This window comes from Emydura macquarii, unplaced genomic scaffold (assembly GCF_026122565.2).
Source record: "Emydura macquarii macquarii isolate MOO-44397 ecotype Brisbane River unplaced genomic scaffold, CSIRO-AGI_Emac_v2 contig_1483, whole genome shotgun sequence".
In the NCBI taxonomy this organism is placed as follows: domain Eukaryota; kingdom Metazoa; phylum Chordata; order Testudines; family Chelidae; genus Emydura; species Emydura macquarii.
This window is the reverse complement of record NW_027131620.1, coordinates 6,716,068-6,736,763: the sequence shown is the minus strand read 5'-3', so window position 1 is coordinate 6,736,763 and position 20,696 is coordinate 6,716,068. Positions and strand designations below refer to the sequence as shown.

At 45.4% G+C, this 20,696-nt stretch overlaps 1 protein-coding gene across 1 annotated transcript in view; it reads right to left on the bottom strand.

The window, feature by feature from the left end:
• Positions 1 to 10,099, bottom strand: part of CABLES2 (Cdk5 and Abl enzyme substrate 2) — a 37,721-nt gene extending 27,622 nt beyond the window's left edge. Inside the window, exon 1 of the mRNA XM_067554547.1 lies at positions 9,576 to 10,099. Coding sequence (XP_067410648.1) covers positions 9,576 to 10,099 — 524 coding nt within the window. The remainder of the gene's footprint in view (positions 1 to 9,575) is intronic.
• Between the last annotated feature and the right edge of the window lie 10,597 nt (positions 10,100 to 20,696).

Genomic DNA, 20,696 nt, shown 5'->3' with positions numbered 1-20,696 from the left:
TTTTTCATCACTGATGATTTTTAAATCAAGATTGGATGGTTTTCTAAAAGATCTGCTATAGGAATTATTCTGGAGAAGTTCTATGGCAGGGGTGGCCAACCCGCGGCTTGCGAGCCGCATGCCGCTCTTTGCTCATAGAAATGCGATTCCACGCATTGTATGGGGCGCCAAAAAAAGTTTTTATTTTCAAATGTGAAATTGACCAGCTGCCGCCAAAACTGACGGATCAGCACGAATTTTAGGCAGAGGGTAAGGTAAATGTGGCTCTATAGCTATCTATCGGTATCTATAGCTATTTTTGGGCTCTTCGTCTCTGATCGGTTGGCCACCCCTGTTCTATGGCCTATATGAGTGGTCAAACTAGATGATCACAGTGGTCCCTTTTCGACTTAAAATCTATGAAAGCTGAGGCAGGGGCAGGGGCTTCCCCTATCCCAGATGCAGACAGTTCCAGAGGGGACCATTTATCCCCCATTCTGGGGGATATTTGAGTGATATGGAAGGAATAAGAAGGAACAATAACAAAAAGGTAGACTAAGTGGGAGTGGGTGGAATGAGAGGTAAGGGAATGTGAGACACTATGCCTCAAAAGGTTTTATACTTAAGCTCTGGCAATCATTTTTTCCACATACAGGGAAAAAAAGTTACAGTGAACACTGGTCAAGTGCGTTACTCTAACAGGACCATGTTATTTCACAACTATATTCGGCCTAATGCTTAGAAATAACATCTCAAGGTTCACTGCACTTCATATATCATGCAGTTTTGGTGCTAAGAATGTTTAGACAATTCAAGGATTAAATAACGCCTTGCAAGTATTATGAAAGCCATCTGTTATAACAAAACCACCAAAATGGTTGTGTCTGCACTCCTCTAAAGCATGCCTAGTGTTCTGAGAATTCCAACTATTCCTCAGAGAGCCATCATCACATGCTGGCAGAGATACAACCTATCACTAAGACCCCATTAAAATGCCATTTGCTTTTTCTGCATTTCTTTTCCCATTTCTGCCAATTTCCATATATACACATAACTGAAAATTCTCATCAGACTGACTCCTCCTCTACTGTATAATCCAATCGGTCTGTGTTGAAGACACAGAATTGAGGAATATTTGATCAAAACAAGCAGCAGCAGGTCAGCTATAAGGGCGAAGTGTTATGGTCAGGTGGCAGGGATATGAAATGAAATAAAATAAAATATAAAGAAAGCACATACTACTTTAGTGAAATGCATATTTGCCAGCATGGAGATTTGTTTTGGATTACCAAAGACACAATTCATATGCATATACTACTGTGTAAGCCAACATGCACTCCACTGGTGGAATAAGTGGTTGTTCATTCACACACCTCATTAAAATAGAAGCACCCAATATAATAGAACTGCACTATCTCCAAGCAGTTGACTAAAAAATGTGTTACATAGAAGTGTTTCTCTCAAAGAGCTTTCATTTTAGTTCTATACACATACCCATCACCTTTCCAATAAACCAATATCCCCTACCCTCTAAATCCCACAAACACAAGGTCTTGCCTCACCACTAGCCCTGGTTCTTTTCAAACTCAAGTCCAGATACCAACAATCTTTCACCTGCTAGCTCCTAAAAAGCCTCCTTTTGCTGGAAGCCAGTGTTTCCTCAGAGGCTAACACTGAGCATCAGTGCTCTTGCAAAACTGGGATTTACAAAGGCTATTTAGATTCATCCGATGCTGTTCAGAGGAACTGGTGCAAAGGCATGATAATGTTAGAACCTTCTCTTCAAACCCCCCTTTGCCCTGATTAGCATCTACGTAGGCCTGCCCACACACAAAGCATGGGCACATATTGTCACATTATTTGTATCACTCAAGATGCAAAACAGATTACATTTAGAAATACAACTTTTTTTGGAAAAACAATTAACTTATGGCCTCAGGATGGGATGCATATTTAGAGTAGTGCTTAATATACATTCCATTACAAAATTATGTTAAAAGGATGTTATTTAGAAAGAATTAAGGTTGCACAGGCAATTGTACTTTTGACATTTCCCCAGTTTTCAAATACTTGACCTTCTTGTCAACCCAAATATTCTTTTAGCTTGTTCAGAACGCAATTTCCTAGGGTTTCTTTTTTAAATGAAGTGATAAAAACAAGGTTATACAATTGTCACAATCTCCCCATCATGCAGCATAAGCAGCATTTAAACTCTGAATCCTCCAACATAGACTTCTGCCACTTAAGCCATAGGACTGTCCACTTCAATGAACAACTGGAGAATGTTGCTTTCCCATATGTGGAGATGGGCTGCTGTGACCATGTGCTGGGTCTGAGGAGGAGTGCGTCCAGCCCAACTCTCTTACCCCCACAACTGTGCCAGCAGCTCCCAGTGCAATGTGTGCTGCTGCTGCTGCCATAAACCAGGCCTTAGAATGTTAAGCTCAGTTATTATCTTGGGTTGTTAAAGCTTTCTAGAGGAACAGAAGCCACACAAGTATTTTTTAAAACACCAGTTTCTCTCTCACCCAAATCTGAACGAAATTTCACAGGACAAAGAAAAAACACTTCTCTAGCCCATGGTCTCTCCCCCTACTGGATTTTAAAGGTCTGCTGCAAACAATGAATATGTTAGAACTTCTCAGGAAAAGGTTACCAGAATCTTTTATAATGAAAAATGTTAGCAATCCCTATATTTAGGTTGCCTATCAGCGCACCCTAACATGTTAAAGGGCACAGATTTTGGGGATTAGTGTCCCTTTAATACAATTACTTTGCTTACAATTAAGATGATAATTAAAGACCTTCAGTTTAACCTCTGCTTTCTGAAGGCAAAGCTGTAATACTGTAGTAGTTTACAATAGATCATAAACATAATAGCTAGAAGCTAAAGATTAGCTACGTAGGACTTTGAGAGCTCTACATTTGAAGAATGGCAGAATGTTTTTAGCTCAGGGCAATAAGTACATAGTTAACCGTATTCATCAGAAATACCTCATGTTTGTCACAGAATCTGAATTTCATTATGTTTGCTTGTGTGACTGAGTACTAAGCATTTTTAAACTCTGACTAAAACTGCAGAGCCAAGATATTTCTAAGAAGGAGAACAGGTATTTCCAGGCATGCTTAGCTTGACAGTTTCACAGCTTTAACTATTTGGGAAAGGTATACAGGGTAGATACTGAAGTTTAATTTCAACTAACCAAATGGTAAAACCATTTATTCAGGGGAAATTTATAGGACTACACAAAATCTGTCACTGGCCAGCTGCTGCTCTTACTGCAAAAAAGGTTAGACAGCCAATTTCTCTGTAATTTGAAGGTGCTCTCTGAACTGGTGGTAAATATCCAGCACTACCTGCCTCATCCCCCTACTAATGAATAGCTTGCAATAAATGGAAATACACATCAACACAGTGCTATTAAACTAACACTTCCCATGGACTGCTTCTATGATCACCCACCATAATTTCCTTAAGCCTATGTCAACAGTGTACAGTAGCACTGATGCATGCACTTCAAGTACAGATAAAGTGGAAACGCCATCAGTTCGGTCAGCTAAGCAGTTGTAAGTCTGAACAGTCCACTTATCTGCAATTATTGAGAAGAGAGACTCCTGCTCTAAGACAGGTTATGGTAAATAGCATCTGACAGTCTAAACATTGACTTGTCACACAGACACAGCTCTCAGAAATGGTACAGCTGCTGCACAGCATAAGCTTTCTGAACTCCTGAGTGCCAAAACCTGAGGAAAGTCACTAGTTCACCACCTACGTTTTGGGTGGCGGGGGAAGATATTCTTTTAAAAAGTGAATTGAATAGATTTTGTTTTGAAAAATAAACAGATCCCAAATAGATTTCAAAGCTAGAGGATGCATTTCAAAATACAGTGCAGTAAAACCTCACCAATCTGCTGGGTGGGAATGGAGGAAGAACACTGAAAATAACAGGATGCTGCAAGTTCGCAAGAAAGATATTAAACCAACTCCCCCCGACATCCCCCATGAATACTGCATCACTACATATTTATTTGACAACTATAATTTATGGTACTTCATCAAGTATATTTTAGTAAACTACCATAAAAATAATGAAGTCCTGGTCATATGAGACCCTGCTACAGAATCTGTTCAGATATTTTTGCTGGAGAAGTTGGAATGAGACCATCCACTTTTTTTTTTTTTTTTTTTTTTTTTTTGCTGTGAGTTATAAAGTGTTTAGATCAATACCACTTATGAGTACATCTCCACACCTCAATTGGCCACCTTCATGTTTTACTCTCTCAGAAAAGCAAGGATTGAACTGACAGAGAGAACGTTGGTTTCACTTCTAGCGGTGGCTTCTCTAGAACAGGAGCTATGCAAACTGGCATGAGTGAGTTACAGGCAGGGCATGTGGGGTAAATGCATTAGAAAAGGAACATCTGTGCCTTTTCTTGAGTCAATATGGGGCTAGTTTCTAAGGCACTTGTCAATGACATTTTCACAAGCACTTAATTGCTTTGAAAAATTACAGCAGGTCAGAATTGCATGTAGGCCAGAACAACTGCAAGTCTACACATAGATTTCCCTTGATTGGGATCTTAAAACATATTTTTAAAAGCTGCTGATCCCTTTTAAAGGAAGACGTCAAATGATTTCATAGGTCAGTCACAATGGAAATTTTGCCTAAGGACTCTCTGGCCTGAGTGCAGAGTACATCAGGACATCTTCTGAAGACTAACCTCTCTTTTATGAGATCTTACATAGTGGGTTTTTTGTTGTTGTTTTTGTTTGGTGAATTGTGAGCACAAATATTAGTATGACTGATGGGCACAGCAGAAGCCAGCCATGCAAATGTTACCTTTACACCCACAATTCGTTTGCTGCAGCAAAGAGGCAGGCACAAGTTGTCTCTGAAAAGGGAGCTTGCTAAAAGGGAACTGGCCTAAGGCCTGGCTGACATTTAGACAAATGAACAAAGTGTAAATTCTGAACGTATTAATTTCAGCTATACAAAGCACATACCACTATTGTATTGCAGACTGCAAGCTCTTCAAAGGCTGGGGATTTTGTTCTTTGTTTAGTATCTACCACTTCCTGTAAAGTATTGCGCATGCTCTAAGCACTATCTAAATACTTTTGAAGTCTTACAAAATTAAAACTAAATGGCACAGAAAGCAGTTTATATTATGATTTTAATATTTGCTTGGGTCTCAGTAACAACCTCACATTAAACCATTTCTGGAAATTATACGTGCTTGATCCATATGGATGGGGGAAAATGTTGTTAAAATATCTTTTGAAAAATGTTTAAAGACAAAATGTTTCTTCAAGCTCAAACAATGATGGTGCTTTACAGCCACAGACATAGAAGCCATTGGGGGTGGGGAAGGGAGATATTTGTGCCATTTTACAAACTGAGTTAATTTGACAGTAACTACATCAATATGACAATTAATAGCAACTATTTTTAAAAAGTGTCAGCCTAACTATAAATCATATTTTAACATTACCTACCTATAAAGATGATCTAAATCAATTTAAGCCATATCTGATTTATCAGCAAACACATCAGCATTTTGAACAGTTCCCCCAATTGCTAAGCCAAACACAGCTTAATTTGGGAAAGAAAGTGACTGCATGCAGAACGTTAAATGGCACTGTCACTGCTGAGGCTTTGATTTGGACCAGATATTTGTTTGCAGCTAAATTAAATGCAGAGCAAAAATATTTCACTATTATTCCCTGCATTAGCGCCATATCAAAACTTCACGAGTGCATAATAAACATGGTCACGTATGGTTGTTGCTCCCATTCTTCATGCTTTCATAACCTTGCTATTTTCAGAGCCCCCAGTTATCTGATTCCACAGCAAACTCTGCCAATTTCAGACTCAGCTGCAGAAATTCATTAAGATCTGGCAATGCTGCTCAGTTCCCTATTCACCTCCTCCCTCTTTTGTTAGCCTTATTCTTTGAAAGAACAAAAGAATGGAGTAAGATGGAGGAGGAGACAGGGAGGAGGGATAACAGGCAGAAAAAGGAAGGTGGTGAAAAACCAGATTTGTAATTTTAGATGTTCTACCAGCCCATCTGCACAAAAGACAAAGGCTTTCTACCTTCAATCTTTCTTCTACATTTATAATGCATAGCCAGCAACATTATAAAACTGGCTATTGAGATTTATAAAGCAACTCCAAGAAAGAAAGCACTGTTAGCATATTCTAACAGGCTAAATATTAATAAAGGATAGATGTTAGAACTTTCCACCCTACAGGCTTGTCTTTACTAGACAACTGTATAGCAACTGTGAGAAAATAAGCATCATGTCACTGACTAGTCAGTTTAGACCTGAGCAAACTGTGTTCAGCCATCATGTCAGCCAATATTCTTTAAGCTCTCCACCTAATAGAGTTTAATCATGATTTGCCCTGGTCTATATTGACCAGCCATGTCAGCTACCTCGGCTCTTCCCAATAGGGTTTAAATATTAACAAGTTCTCCAGTGAAGCCACATCCTAATTAGCAACACTGTAGAAACAAATTTAGAATGTTCTCTGTCATTATATAGGTGTCAGTGCCACGGAATCAACAGCTGTGCCACAGTATTATGGAGGGATTGGATAGGTTATGAATACATCGTTTTGAAGCTTAGTTACATGACACAAACAACTAGTTTAACACATTTTGAGTGAGGAGCACCACCAGGTAGCAAAAACTGATTATGTAACGTGTTACACAGAATATCTACTATTCAAATTCTAGAGTTCCACTAAAATGACCACAATTCTTTACGCATTGTTTTGTAGAAAATTTGGGATGATAGAAAAACATGCAACTATTGTGAAACATTTTCTGCTCCATATTATGCAGAGGATACAGTGGCTGGTGCATGTGATGGAATAAAAGAATCATCTATATGGATAACAGAAACCTGTTCCACTGAAAACACACAGCAGAGATTTTCATCCTTTGCAACAAAGGCATACACTGACAACTTTCCAAGACTCAAGGCTGTGCCTAGTTATTTATTATAGCACCATAGAGGTGCATGGGGCTGCATAGTCAAAAATATATGACCAGTCCCTGACCTAAGAAGCTTACTCTCTAAATTAGATACTGAAGAGGGAGAAATGACCTCAAACAAGAGGAGGGAGATGCAATAAGGAAAGGAATGTTTACATACTATAAAGTCCCAAGACTATTTGTGTAACACATTGTATTAGTTCCTTATAATTAACTTGGCACAGGAAGGGGAGGAGTCAGCACCGAAGAGTTAACTTGCATATTCAGTTGGATTTCTTCAGCCTCCATTGGTGTACATATGCAAAATTGCACGCACACAATTTTGCTCCTTTGTCTGTAGCGTGCAAAACACCTAAACGTACATAGCTATCTATATCTGAAAAGTGCAATGGCACTTTAGTGCTTATATAAGCAGAGATCCAGAGGGAAATTTTCCTCAAAGAAGTTTAATTTAAAAGTCAAAAGGAAGTGCACACAACCAGAACAAATTCTGTTAATCATTTTTCAAGGAAGATACAAGTAAGAGCTGCTTGTTGTTAGTGTGCATCTGCAAGAAAAAAAAATATTGGTGATCCACTCTGTTGTTTCCATATAGCTAACATGGAGAGGGTAGTCTGGGCCTGCATATAAGGACTTTGTGGACAACACATTGTACACCCTTGGTATACAGGTATGCTGTGCAGGAAGATATTGCACAACAACACTGTTTCTTTAGATCTTATGCAATTACAGATTACTGTACAAAAATATTGTTGTGTGTAAAAGGCTAAAAATGACCGTTGGGCCTTCTTTCCCTCTTCCTGAGGGAAGTGAGACAGGACCTGTCCCTATTTTGGGGGGGTGGGAAAGTGGGAGTGGAGGAGTGAGGAAAGGACAGGACAGGACCACTGCTGTGGGTCACTCATTAGGAATGGACTTGGGTAGCTATCTTCATTGATGCTGGAACCTTGATGTGGCCTGGCCGCAGTCTCCTCCGGATCACAGGACATATCCGTTACATTCAGCTGCACTGAATGAGTACATTGGCGAGCTGTATCAGTGAAGCTGTCTGGCATGCCAGCACTAACAACATTCCTATTTAAGCACAGCAATCAACTTCTGAAGTTAGAAAACCACTGACAATGACTAAGGGGTTCATGTCACTTTGTGCTATTGTTTCAGCCTGTCTGTAGACTCAATGGGACAGCTAACACAGTATGGGTATTTGTGTGAGCAAGATGACTAGAATAATCAGAATAGAATAATTGACTTCATCAATCATATTTCTTCACTGAAGCACAGTGTACCCATCTCTGAAGTTCACCCACAAGCACCTATGACATACAAGCCATTTATTAATATTGCTTCTGAAATGATAGTGTAAACAAGAAGTGGACGATTAAAACAAGGTATACAGAGAAGAATTTAGACTAAGTGGAACAAATTACAGCTCAATCTAAAACTAGGACAGAGTTCAATGGCACAGAGTTGTGCTTACTTATGTATCAGCATGATCTGGGAAAAAACCCATGTTCTGAACAGTTGAAAACCTATGACCACTATAACACACAGTTTAGGATTCCTATTCCTTCCAGCTCCAACAGCTTGCTTTCTGACTGAAATATGTTGCAAAACAACCCTCCCACCCCAAATGATTTGAAGAGTCTGAGCACTCACTGCACATGTATCACTGTGCTACCAAATAACTAGGCAGTAGCCACTTACAGACTTTTGTAAAGCTCAAAGCAAGAAAAAAAGTTTTCCTGCAAGCAGCATGCCTGCTAGTACCACCATATCAAGCCAGGTAAGAGTACAGAAACAGAAACACAGGTCGGTAGATTTGTTCCCAGCTTTAAGGAAGACGGATGTCAAAATGACCTAGATCTCAGGCTGATCAGGAACCCCCCAGAACTCCCTGGATGGCTCTGGTGAAGAGACACAAAACGGGAAACAGCAGGCTCCCACTATCTTTAAAAACAAACATGCAGGAGTACCGAGGGATTAGTAGTAGTGAACCGAGCCAAAGCCCACAGCACCCTTCCTCTCCTTTTTATAAAGGCAAGACACTCAGCCGAGGGCTCTTTCCTAAGGAACCTCTCAACAGAAGACAGGCCAGCCGGACACAACCTAGGAGCGATTCGGGTACCGGCATGGGAAGGCGCCACACCAAGCCCAAAGCAGCATCTTCGGCACACACCCCATCTCCCCCCCCCCCCCCCGGGCAGGTGCCCCCAACTTTCCCAGGCTGGCTCTCAGCCACCCAGGGGAGGTGACGGGAGAAGCTCTCCCCCACCATGATTTCCATAGGATGGACATCCCCCCTGGCCTGCCCTTCGGCCGGAGATTAGTTCACAGAACGGGGCGGGTCCGGGCTCTCAGCCAAGCCCCCCCTTCCGGGCTGGACTCTCCCGGGGGGGGATCTGGGGCTCACCCCACATTCTCCTTGGGGAGGGGGGGGAGGCTGAAGTGTCCCATGCGGTCTCAGCCCAACGCGGAGACCCTGGGGGGGGGGCCTGCTCCCACGCAGCGAGTGCGGAGGGGACACGGTCACTCCCACACTGGTGGGGATGGGGGGCGGGACCCAGGCGTCCGAGACCCCCCCGCGCGCTCACCTTTGCCGCTGCACTTCCAACGTGAAGCCGCCGCCTCCTCCTGGGACGGTTTGCGTGGGGCTGAGAAGCCCCGGGGGGGCCGCGCCCGACTTGGCCCCCCCCGGTAAGGCGGGCGGCGTGGGGGGCGTGGGGCCGAGCTGCCCGCCCAGGAGCAGCTGGGGCAGGAAAGGGGCCAGCCGGGGCGGCTCCGCCTCGCCTTTAGCCCCCACGGCGTGGGCCGGGGGGCCGCCGCTGGGAGGCCGCGGCGGCTGGCAGGGCAGCGGGGCGGGAAGGAGCCGGGCGAGGGCTCCGGCCGGCTCGGCCGCCTCCTCCTCCTCTTCCCCCCCTGCCGGGGCCGAGGGGGGCGGCGGCTTCTGCGGGGCCAGGCCCGGGGGGCGCCCGTCCAGGGAGATGTTGTTGAGGAAGAAGAGAGCGGCCTGCCTGCGCCGGGAGTCGCCCCGCTTCCGCGGCGGGGGCTGCTCCCGGGACGAGCGGCTGGCCGGGGACCCGCACGCCGCCGCCGCCGCCGCCGCCGCCGCCGCCATCCTCCGCGGCCTCCCTCAGCGCCGCCGCCGCTTGGCTGCGCGACCAACCGCCGCCGCCTCCCCCCCATTGGCCGCTTCGCGCCGGCTATGCAAATGTGGAGCGGGCCGCTGCGTGCGCTCATTGGCTCGGCCTCCCCGCTCGTCGGGTTCTACCGGGTCCTAAAGCCGGCCTGGGCGCGGGGGCCCACGAATAGGAACGCCGGGGGCGGGGCGAAAGGCCCTAGGGGCGGGGTCACAAGGAGACCAGCCTCCTGGGGATGGGGGCACAAGGAGTCCCACCCACCCTGGGAATGCAGGGGAACAAAGAGACACACCACTGAGGGTGGGGGCTCCAGGACAGCTGCCCCCTAGGGCCAGACACCCAAAGGCCGCCCTCTCCATGGGGTCAGAGGGATGCTTGGTGCTAACAGGGTTTGGCTATAAGACCAGCTGTGTTTAGGGCTAGCTGTGGTCCTTGGGCAAGTCACCCACCATCTCTGTATTTTACCTTCCCCCCACATGGTTCAATAATCTACCCCCCTCCCCTCCCAGGGAGTTGTAGAGCTAAATCATTTACATGCTTGCTGGTCTTTGTATGTTATTTATTTATGAGCTAAGAACCCTTTAAGAACCCTAGGCACTGCTTCAAGTGGGAAGGGGCGTTGCCAGGGGCCAAAAACAATATATAAATAAAAACAAAATTAAAATTTAATTTAATTAAAATTTAATTTAATTTAATTTAAAATTAATTAAAATTAAAATTAAAATTGAAAGTGTCCCTTCTCAGAGGGCTCCCATCATCCCAAACAGAGTCCTGAAAATTCACCAGGTGCGTCCCCTCTTAAATCCTCATGGCAGGATTAGGACTAAATGGAATTTGGATCCAAAAAAAATGCCACAGACTCCTAATCCTAGCACCCTAGCCCCTGGACTCTTAGATCTTCTCTACCAGCGCCCCGGATGAACTCTTTTTTTTCTCACCAACCTGTTGACATGTTGAGCCCCCTTAAGCCGCTGAGCCTGGATTCTAAGGATCTCACTTTAATTCACCCCATTAATCGTCCCCCTCCATGTGAAGGCCCAGTGTCATGACCAGATCTTTTGGAGCTCATCTTGGTGCTCCACCAGCTTGCAGGTCTAACAATTGAATTCATGTTCCAGTGATCATTCTCACTGCTATGCATTTTATATAGAAGTGCCTCAGCATGTGCATATCCTACAACTTAATACATGGCTCTAAAATGTATCACATGGCTGCCACCTCCACATGTGGTGTGTATGTGATAAATTGCAGAGGCATGTAATACATTGATTTTTTAATGCGTCTTAAATTGCCTCTTTTGTACTCTGCCCACTAATCCATCTCCCTGGGATTTACCCTCATGTCCCAAACCTTTGAGCCAATCATGACTGCTTGACAGCGTTAGGCTTTCACTGGTGCATTAGTCACATGACCTGCAGTGATGTTCAGATGATCTTGTTTGACTACAGTCAGTTTCATTTGGGAGCTGTGTTCCCTCTTGACGTCTACTGGAGCAGAATGGACATTTTTCCCAGAACGCTGATTGAGATGCATTCATCCATGCAGGTATTTTTTTATATCCTCTTCTGTCACCGCTAGTTTCCAGTTAAAAGCATAATGACATGCCTAGCCTCATGGGGAAAGTGTTACTGAGTGGACCACAGTGCCAATAGCTGTATGCCTTGAAAAATGATTCAAGCTCTCACTGCAACATTAAGTGTTTAAAAAAGGCTGAGCTGATTGATTTAATCATATAACTCTCCACTGGGGAGAGTTATGTGCTCACTTCATGAAAAATGTATGTGGCATTTACATGAGGATTTTTGGCTGAATGAATCAAAACCTTTACTTAACCCCATGGCACAGGAACGGCAATGTGGATCGTTACTAACAGACAGGGGTAACTTTCTTGGGATGATCTTGTAAAATTTGTCTTTTGAATATCTAGGAAAAAATCAGTGTTCAGCATAGACATTCAATGGTCACCATAGACAGTCGCTCGGCTGGGAAAGGGCAGGACGCTGTCAGGGCAGGGGTGGGGAATTAAGAAAGAGATTGAGGGAGAGGACAGAGATATGTGTGCGCCTCAAGAAGCCCGATATAACGACCTCCCAAGTCAAGGATCAGCAAAGTAACTCCATAAATAACTCCCTTCTCAAATCCACTAGTGCCTCCACCCAAATCCATGCTACCATCAATTATTCTCACCCCCAAAATCCATCGATTACATCATAATCTATCTCACTTCTAGCCCTGCTCCATCCTTCCTCCTCTCCAGCAGATCAGTGATCCAGCCCCTCCCAGTCTACCAATTCTCCTTGTTCACCTTCAGCATCTCGGTAGGCTGCCTTTGCTCCTGTCCTCACTCAACACCTGCCTCCTCTTCATAGCAATGGCTGCCTCCTGTTCCCTCCCCGGCGAGATTCTTTACACAACCACCAGCCATCCCCAGAGCACCACTGCCTGGGAAAATGGAGCTGCCCTTCTGGCACAGACTCTGCTGCCAGTCACCATATCTACCCCGCACAGCTGTCTGTGGGGTGACAGGGAGCAGGAGACGGCAGGAGACAGCGAACCCATTGTAGGACCAGAAGGAGTCTGCCTGGCTGATCGGTCTCCTGCCCGCCCAGCAGCTGAGACATCCTAGTGGCAGGCAGGAGCTGAAGACTACAAAAGCTAGTTGAGTTGCTAGAAAAGCTGGAGGTGCTGGGCTGGGGGTGTGGGCTGAGGATCCGGGTGAAGGTTGGAACCTTTACTCAAAGGCTGGACGTTAGGATGGCTGAGGAGTGCTGCGTTGTTCTGACTGATCAGGTAACGTTGCTCCGTCTTAGTTTGGCTCAAATGCCCCCCAGTGACACCACCATTTTGGATGCATGAACCAATATTTCAAAATCAGCCTCTACGTTGGCCGGCGTAGATTAGTGTACCCAATGCGTCTGTGTCTGACGAATACAGACCTTGTGCCTGGAAGCAGCCTTTGTACCATGCAGCCCAGGGAGGCAGACAGCTGCCTGACCTGCGTACACGCCTGTATTGTGTCCTTGGGGGAGGGGTGCACTTGATTAGTGCACACAGAACGGCAGCCCCGGATTTAAAGGTGGGGGAAGAGCCCTTTTGAAAACTTGGGCCTAGCTACATTGTTCAAAAACAGACACCCACGATGAGATTGTCAAGAGTGACTAGTGAGTCTGGGTGCCTTGACGTCTGGGTACCCCCTCTGAGACACCATAAAGGGGGCTGATTTTCCAAAAGTGTTGAATACCTGCTCTCTGACTACCAGGCCCCCTTGAGGCATCTCAGACTGGGCACCCAAAGAGTGAGGCACTCCAAATCACGAGTCACTGTTGACAATCTTGACCCTAATTTTTGCTAACAACATACTGTATACAAACCAGGCCAGCCAAATGTGTCGTTGCACGCTCAGAACCAGCAACTGCATGCTGCAAAGTTGACTTTTTATGCAGGTACTTGTACGTGCAAATAGATAATTTGTTCATACAGGGTGAAATTTGCCTTTCACTGTTTATGCTTCACTTTTTGCATTTCTTTTAAGGAAAACATTTGAGTTAGTTTCACTTTTGCTTCTAGTTAGCTTTACTTCCTGATTTCGACACAGGAATACAGCACTGGAGTGTTTGAGTTAAACACTACAGGGAATCCTCTGTGTAGGGTTTATTTGCTTTAACATAGAAATGTCTATCACTTGTCAAGATTTGCAAAATCTTTGCTTCTTACAACACCTACATTTTGGGTCTAGAGACTACCTGAAAATGTCCCTTTAATGCTGAGCTGGCCAAGTGGCTGATATGAAGTAATAGAATAAGGGTGTTTGATATATGTTTCCAGAACATGCAAGTTGAGAGCAGTGCTGCATGCATGATCCAATATATATGAGTGTTTGAGGATCAGCAAGCAAAAATTTGCAGCCGTCTGTTATTGGAATCTGGATTTTCATGGCAGGTAGTAAGGGAGGCAGTCCTTGCTATTTATAATGGAATAAAAGTGAATGAAACCCTAATCACAGATCTAAACACTCTTACAGTTTGTGGAATTTCAGATCCAGATCCTGATCTAGTAGAAGCCAATGGAGTAAGATCTGAACCAGTTCCTTTGGGGAAACCATTCATGATTTCAACCACTATATTAGAATTTCCTTATTGATGGTGTCACTGAGCTATAATTTATCCAAGCAAAATAAACAAGAGCTGTCAACTTGCTAGAAGTCCTCATCCTTCAGTGGGACAGCTCCTGTTACTTTACTGCTCCATTATCAGTATGAAGAATCCTTAGGGGAGAATTTTCAAAGGCCCCTGAACTTGGCGTACAAAACTGTGGGTGCAGAATGTTTTGCTGCCCATTTTGGGCATGCTAAAATTTAGATTTGTGCATCCAAAACGGGCAGGACGCATGAAGTGGGCAGTCAGCCTGCCAGGTGCGGTGTTCTATGATCACTCATTGCTTAAGGTGCTTGCAAGAGCCTTGCTTATTCTGAGTCTGGTTCCAACCAGCTATGCATAACAAAAGCTTCACAGTGCTCCACCCAGACTGCCATACGAGGTATGTGATATGCATAGGCCAAAGCTTAGACACAAACAAAGATAGGTGCAATTTCAGTGGCTGTGTTTCACACACACACACGGCCCTTCCTGTGCTGAATATAAATTTAGCTGCAGAAATGGTTTTATTCAACTTGAAAACTATTTGGTCCTGTAGCTATGTGCACATCTGTGTCTTCATCCAACTCCCATTCAAGTTAATAAAAGACTGCCCTAGACTCCAACAAGAGTTGGATTGGGCCCATAGGACTAAATCTTGTTTACTTTACTCATTCACGTAATCCCATTAACATCAGTCAAGATGAGCAGGATTGGGTCTCTAAGTGGAAAAATCTCACGGTAATGAAATTCTGTCCCCACAGGTTCCTTGTGTATTCTCACATTGCCTTCTTATAGGAGAACATTTCCAATATCAGGTCCACAGCATAACTAATGCTGCCAAATCAATATGCATAGTTTGGCTGTTAAGAATTAAGTCAATGAGAGGCTGAGGGGCATAATTACAAAAATTAATGGACTTCAACAATTATTCATGTTTTCAAAGCTAATGCAGGGCAGGAACATGTGTCTATGAGCATTGTAGCTAGTTTTATGCAGTTAGATGGAGTGCAGCATATAAAGATTTATTTTACTTGAGGAATTTGCTCAGAGAAGCACTTTGCTCAAACCTTGCACATATATAGTTTGGTTTGACAGCTATGGGAACTTTCTGAAATACAGTATCCCTGCCAGGCCTCCCAAAAGGATGGAGATACCAGGACATCAGTTGAGAAATCCTGTTGAAACAAGTCAGACTCTTGACAAAAAGCCGACAGAAAAGACAGTAAAAGAAGAATACAGTAAAACAAAGGTTCGTTGTATGATGGCGTTTTGCTGTCAGTGGGAAAAAAAATCTTTCCTTGGAAAAAAATTGGGAACTTGTTATCGTTGGCAGGACTTTGAAATGCTTCCCTCATCAAAGAAGTGCACGCATGTATCGGGGGTTATTTTATATTAAGCAATTAATTCCATCTTTCATTAAACCTTTCTGTCCTCTGTCTGTCTCCGTCCAGTTTGGTGGGCTTTCTTTGCAGTCCTGCAGAAGTACGTTTTTCCCTAATCGGTCCTTTGAAAGAGGTCACCTTACTGAATGCCTAATGCAGCAACACTCCTCCTCTGGTGCTTAGCACAGCCCCTCAACCCTGCCCGTGTAAGGGGCTGCACGGAGCTTCGCTGCCCCAGGAGCTGGGCTGGAACGGGAATGGGAATCTTGAGTCACAGCCTAGAACTTCCAGCTTCCCCTTGTGCATCAAGACTCTGCTCAATCCTGACCCCAGCGACCCACTGTGCAGAAAGGGGATTAGCAACCCTCTTCCCACATCCCCACCACACAGGCCCCAGCCTCCAGCAACACTGTGCCAGGGAAAAAGGGTCTACTTATACTCCCTTGACCAGGCACTCAGCAGGGCTCCCTGTCCACAGGGTCTTGGGAGCTCTAGTGATGAGGATACTCTCCCTTCTCACCACCAGGACTTGATTCCACACCCCTCATTCACAAAGCAGCCCCAGCGGCGTGACTGGCATTACTCCCAGGAATGAGGGCTGCAGGACCAGGCCTGTGCCGAAGGCGACGTTCCTGGTTAGAGCGATGTTCCTGTTCATAGATACAGTTTGTGGGCAGAGGGTGATTCTTTGCTACCAACAACCAGGCGGGGAATCAAGATGACAAATGCAGGGGCAGCCCTGGAAACCCCAGACAGTGCGAGAGAGTTTCAGGGGGTGCAGCTGAGAGCAAGCTTTCTATTCCTGTCATATCGGGCATAGATAGAAGATACAAATCCTCATGCATGGGAGACAAGCACAGCTGCAACCCTCCCACAATCCTGCTTGCTCTCACTGGGTCAGAGAGGGGCCTGACCCCAACCCTTGCGTCAGAGCCACCCCAGACAATAGGGTGCCCGAACTCTGGACCTGACTCTGAATTCTGTGCTTTCCTCCCATGTCTCTTTTGGATACAGCCCTCAGACACCCACTGCCTGCCAACGCCCCATTCTTGGCTGTGTTGCTAGCTAGATCCCTGAGAAAATGTGCTGTGAGAGTACGTAGGCTTGGCCATCAGCCATTATCTGGGTGAGAATCTTCTCAAATCTCCCATCTCTGCTGCCTCTGCATCTCCTACCCCTCTGGGCATCAGCTCCCTCACCATGCAGGGTCCTTATAATTTAACCTGGAAATGAGAAATCGACAGCACACTTAGGGCTGATGACAGGGGAAGCTACTGTTTCACGTAGATCCATTGCTGTTTAATGACCCAAATGTCTGAAGCGCTTTTGACCAGAGGAGCTAAGCACGTTGATTTCCACTGCGAGCGGGATGCTGTGACTGACAAGCAGTGACTCAGCTCCTGGTCTTGGAGCAGAGCTCTTTAAAGGATTGAGCTCTGCTGCGAACCATCAAAGGTGCTTCTTCGGCTTAGCAGAGCTACCATGCAGGTCACCCTCTCCGCAGTTTGAGTGACGAGCTAGCAGTAGCTAGCACGTGCCATAGAAGAGGTAGGCAGGGTGCCGCTCCCTCAGGCCATTCTGCTTGTCAACCTTCACATCCAAATCCTTGAGATTTCAGTTCTGGGCCACTGCTCAGCACAGGCTGCCAACTATGCTGAGCTCTGGCTGAACGTGTGGCGGAAAAACATCAGCAAGGAGCAAGGCTGAGATCACTAATTGAAAGATTACAGGGCATTGGGCTTCTTACTGGTACTTAAGTAAAGTAGACATTTGCTAATCTGCACGTCTCTAATCCACATGCTGCATAATTTGCACAGACAGAAATGTCAGCTCCTGCCTACTTCTCAGCAAAGGTTTTAAAAGCAACTGTGCTCCCGTGGTACCAGGGCTTTATTCGGTTAGTGAAATACAGCTCAGTGTCTTTCCTAGGACAGTAGGGTTGAGCTGCGCTTGATGCAGAACCAAGGATGGGGAGTTAGAAGAAGTAGTTCTCAGTCACCTTTCTGTTTGGCCAATCCTGGGGCTGGCTGGGGGCCAGTTTAGCTCTCTAAATCACTCTGGCAGTCGCATTTGCTAGGGACCATCCTGCAAGCCTGGGATAACCATAGCCCCGGCTTCCCATGCTTCCTCTTGTCTCCCCCATTCCTCCGTGCTAGGATTGCCAGCAGCAGGTGAGGTAGATCTGGCTTTATGCCACTCAGAGATTCCCCTATGCAGAGACCTGACCCAGATGCCTTGCTCTGGTAGCTGCCCAGTGAAGACGCCAGCTCCTGAACTGGCATGAATCAGTGTGGCTCTGTTGATGTCAGCCCTGCACAGGATTAGGCCCTTGATGAACAGGATGCTCCTATAAGAATACTTACCGCTTTTCATCCATTGGCGTCAAAGCACAAAGATACTTACGACCATTGGCCCCATTTCACTAGTGACTCAGAGAGAGGTGGCTTCCCCAATTCACATATGGAACCAGACATAGCTACCACATCTCCTGATTCACTGCCCGGTGCGCTACCTGTCAGGCCACCTTTGGCTTTTCGCACTAAGCACTGGGCTGCTCCACATTCCCTTTGATTTGCAATCACCTGGTTAACTGAGCTACATATTCCAAATGTCCATCAGAGACTCTTTGTCACACGGGAGATACGGGACGATGATGAGCTTTGTATCGTGTGACCCTTCCCAGCCTCTGTTTAGGAGATGTGTTCGGTTTTTGTAACGTGATCTAACCTCCGGCATGTGACACTTTAAGAGCCAGATTTGAAGATAATCTATACTGGTTCTTACAGTTCTTACTTATTACAGGATTAGCCAGGGTTATTTGAGAACATACAAATAACTTCTGGATAACATCTGCTCCCATTTCCGTAACTAAATGATGTTCTTCTTCCAGCAAACACACACGTAGCATGCCCCCACACTAGGCAAAAAGGGGGGGTTTAACCACATGTGCTAAAATCCTAGTGTGGACAAGGCTGTAGTAGTTTTAACACCTGGCAGCAGGTTGAGGTAAGCCCCAAGGGAAGACCCTAGATGTACCATGTAGTAGTTACCATGTGTTAGCTCATGTAGGATAAAAACACACCTTTTTTCTTAGTGCAGACAAGGCCATATGGTGAAATCCTGGCCTCATTTAAGTCAATGAAAGCTTTGCCAAGGATTTCACTGGAGCCAGGATTTCATCTCCATAGAATAGAAATTCACCTTCTTCAGAGGGCCAGTGTGATGTCTATCCACCACTTAAAAGCCTCTCATGTTTCCTCAGATGCTTGACAATAAGGATGTCTTAGATTTTAAGCTGGTTCAAGATTTGTGCTTGACATTACATTGGAATGATGAGTTATCCTGTATGTAGGAAGATTTGTGCACGCCTGCATAGGTACCTAGCTATTAGGGCTGCGATTACAAAAAAAAAAAAAAAAAAAAAAAAGTCTTCCATTGACCTAGCGCTGTCTACACAGGGGGTTAGGTTGGCTTTACTACATTGCCCAGGGCTGTGGACTTTTCACACCCTTGAGCAATGTAGCTGGACTGATCTAACTTTTTAGGGTAGACCTGAATAGTATATGTCATGAAACTCGGTGCTAGCATGTTTTCCGCACTAGGTGGCAGTGTAAGACTAAAAGAGTGATGCATTCAACAGCATGATGGGTTGCCAACAGTGTATTTCAAAAATAAGGGGCTGTTTTCTTAGCACCCCACTCCACCTCTCCTCCTGATATTATCATCATCATTAATAATAATAGTAATAATAATAAGCAGTACTCACCTGCATTCTCCAAGGGCATTTCTTGCTGCTTTTTGCAGCACTTAGCAACTCCAAATCTTGTTGTACAGAGCTGAAAAAATTGGGATGTCCCCGCTAATAAGGGACTCTTGGCAACCTCAGGCTGCAGCTTATTTCATTCTTCTGCACATACTCGTTTTATCTGGTCGTGTGGGTTGCCTTCACTGACTGCGTTTTTCTGCCACCCAGAGGACGTCCAGGACTCTTGGCAGGGCCAGAGCTCTGGCTGGACGCTTGTGATGGGGCATTCTCCCTGGGTGTATTCTAGTTGTGCAGGGCTGGTGGTTGTGGGGCCACAATGTTAGAGCCTGGCCCCAGATGTTTTGCCATTTCTCCTCCCCCTAATGCAGTCGGTATTACCGTCTATTTCAAGGCCCTTGTCCCTCCTTGTTAGCTTTAGCCTCCATTTATCTCCCTACAGCAGCTGTGATTCCTTGCTGCTGTGTAGAAGGCAGGCAGCCATGTATGAGTCATCAGATTCATGCCGAGCTCAGCTCTTAGGGTGCGGCACAGGGTGATACGAACTAAACCCTCCTGCCCGGAGACTGTGAGCATTGCCTCTGCACTCGACCCAGGCAACCGCACTCTCCTTCTGAAACAAGAGTCCTATTGTTGCTGCCTAAGCTAGTTTTCCATAGAATAACGTATAGGTGCCTTTCATTAAACCACATGGACAACGCCAGGTCAGCTTCCTCCCTGTCCCCTTTTTCTTTAAACACAGAAGGGACACATGGATTCTAGTGGGCACACCTGGGCTTTATACAGCATTAGGCTCCAAAGGCCTGGGAACTGCTTGAGCAGGGGAACAGCCTCTGTCACTTCTCAGGACCTGATGCTATTTCTTGGGATGCTTCTACATTTTAAGGCCAACGTATAGTCTTCAGAGACAGAATAAGGGGCACAGTCCAGAATGAAGAAACACAATTTCCCCATCCCCAAAATTGCTGCTTAACGAAAAGCAACTAACTCTGCTAACTGCTCCCCTAGTGACTCAAAAGGGAAACCTGTTGAAGAGCTGAGTGCAGCATCGACTCCCGCTCAGTGCTGCTGTCCTTGCACGCTCTGGGAGGGACTCAGAAAAGTGCCAACCTTATGCCCGGCAGAGCCCCTCCTTGCAAAAATGGCCACAGTGGATATGCTTGTTCAACACCGGACCAGATGGGAAAAGGAGCCCAGCTTGCTGGAGGCCGGAGGAAAACCTATTTGTGCCTCACACGTTGGAAAAATTGTTCAAGAACAGTTTAGCTATGAGAAAATAAGAGCCCGGTGACAC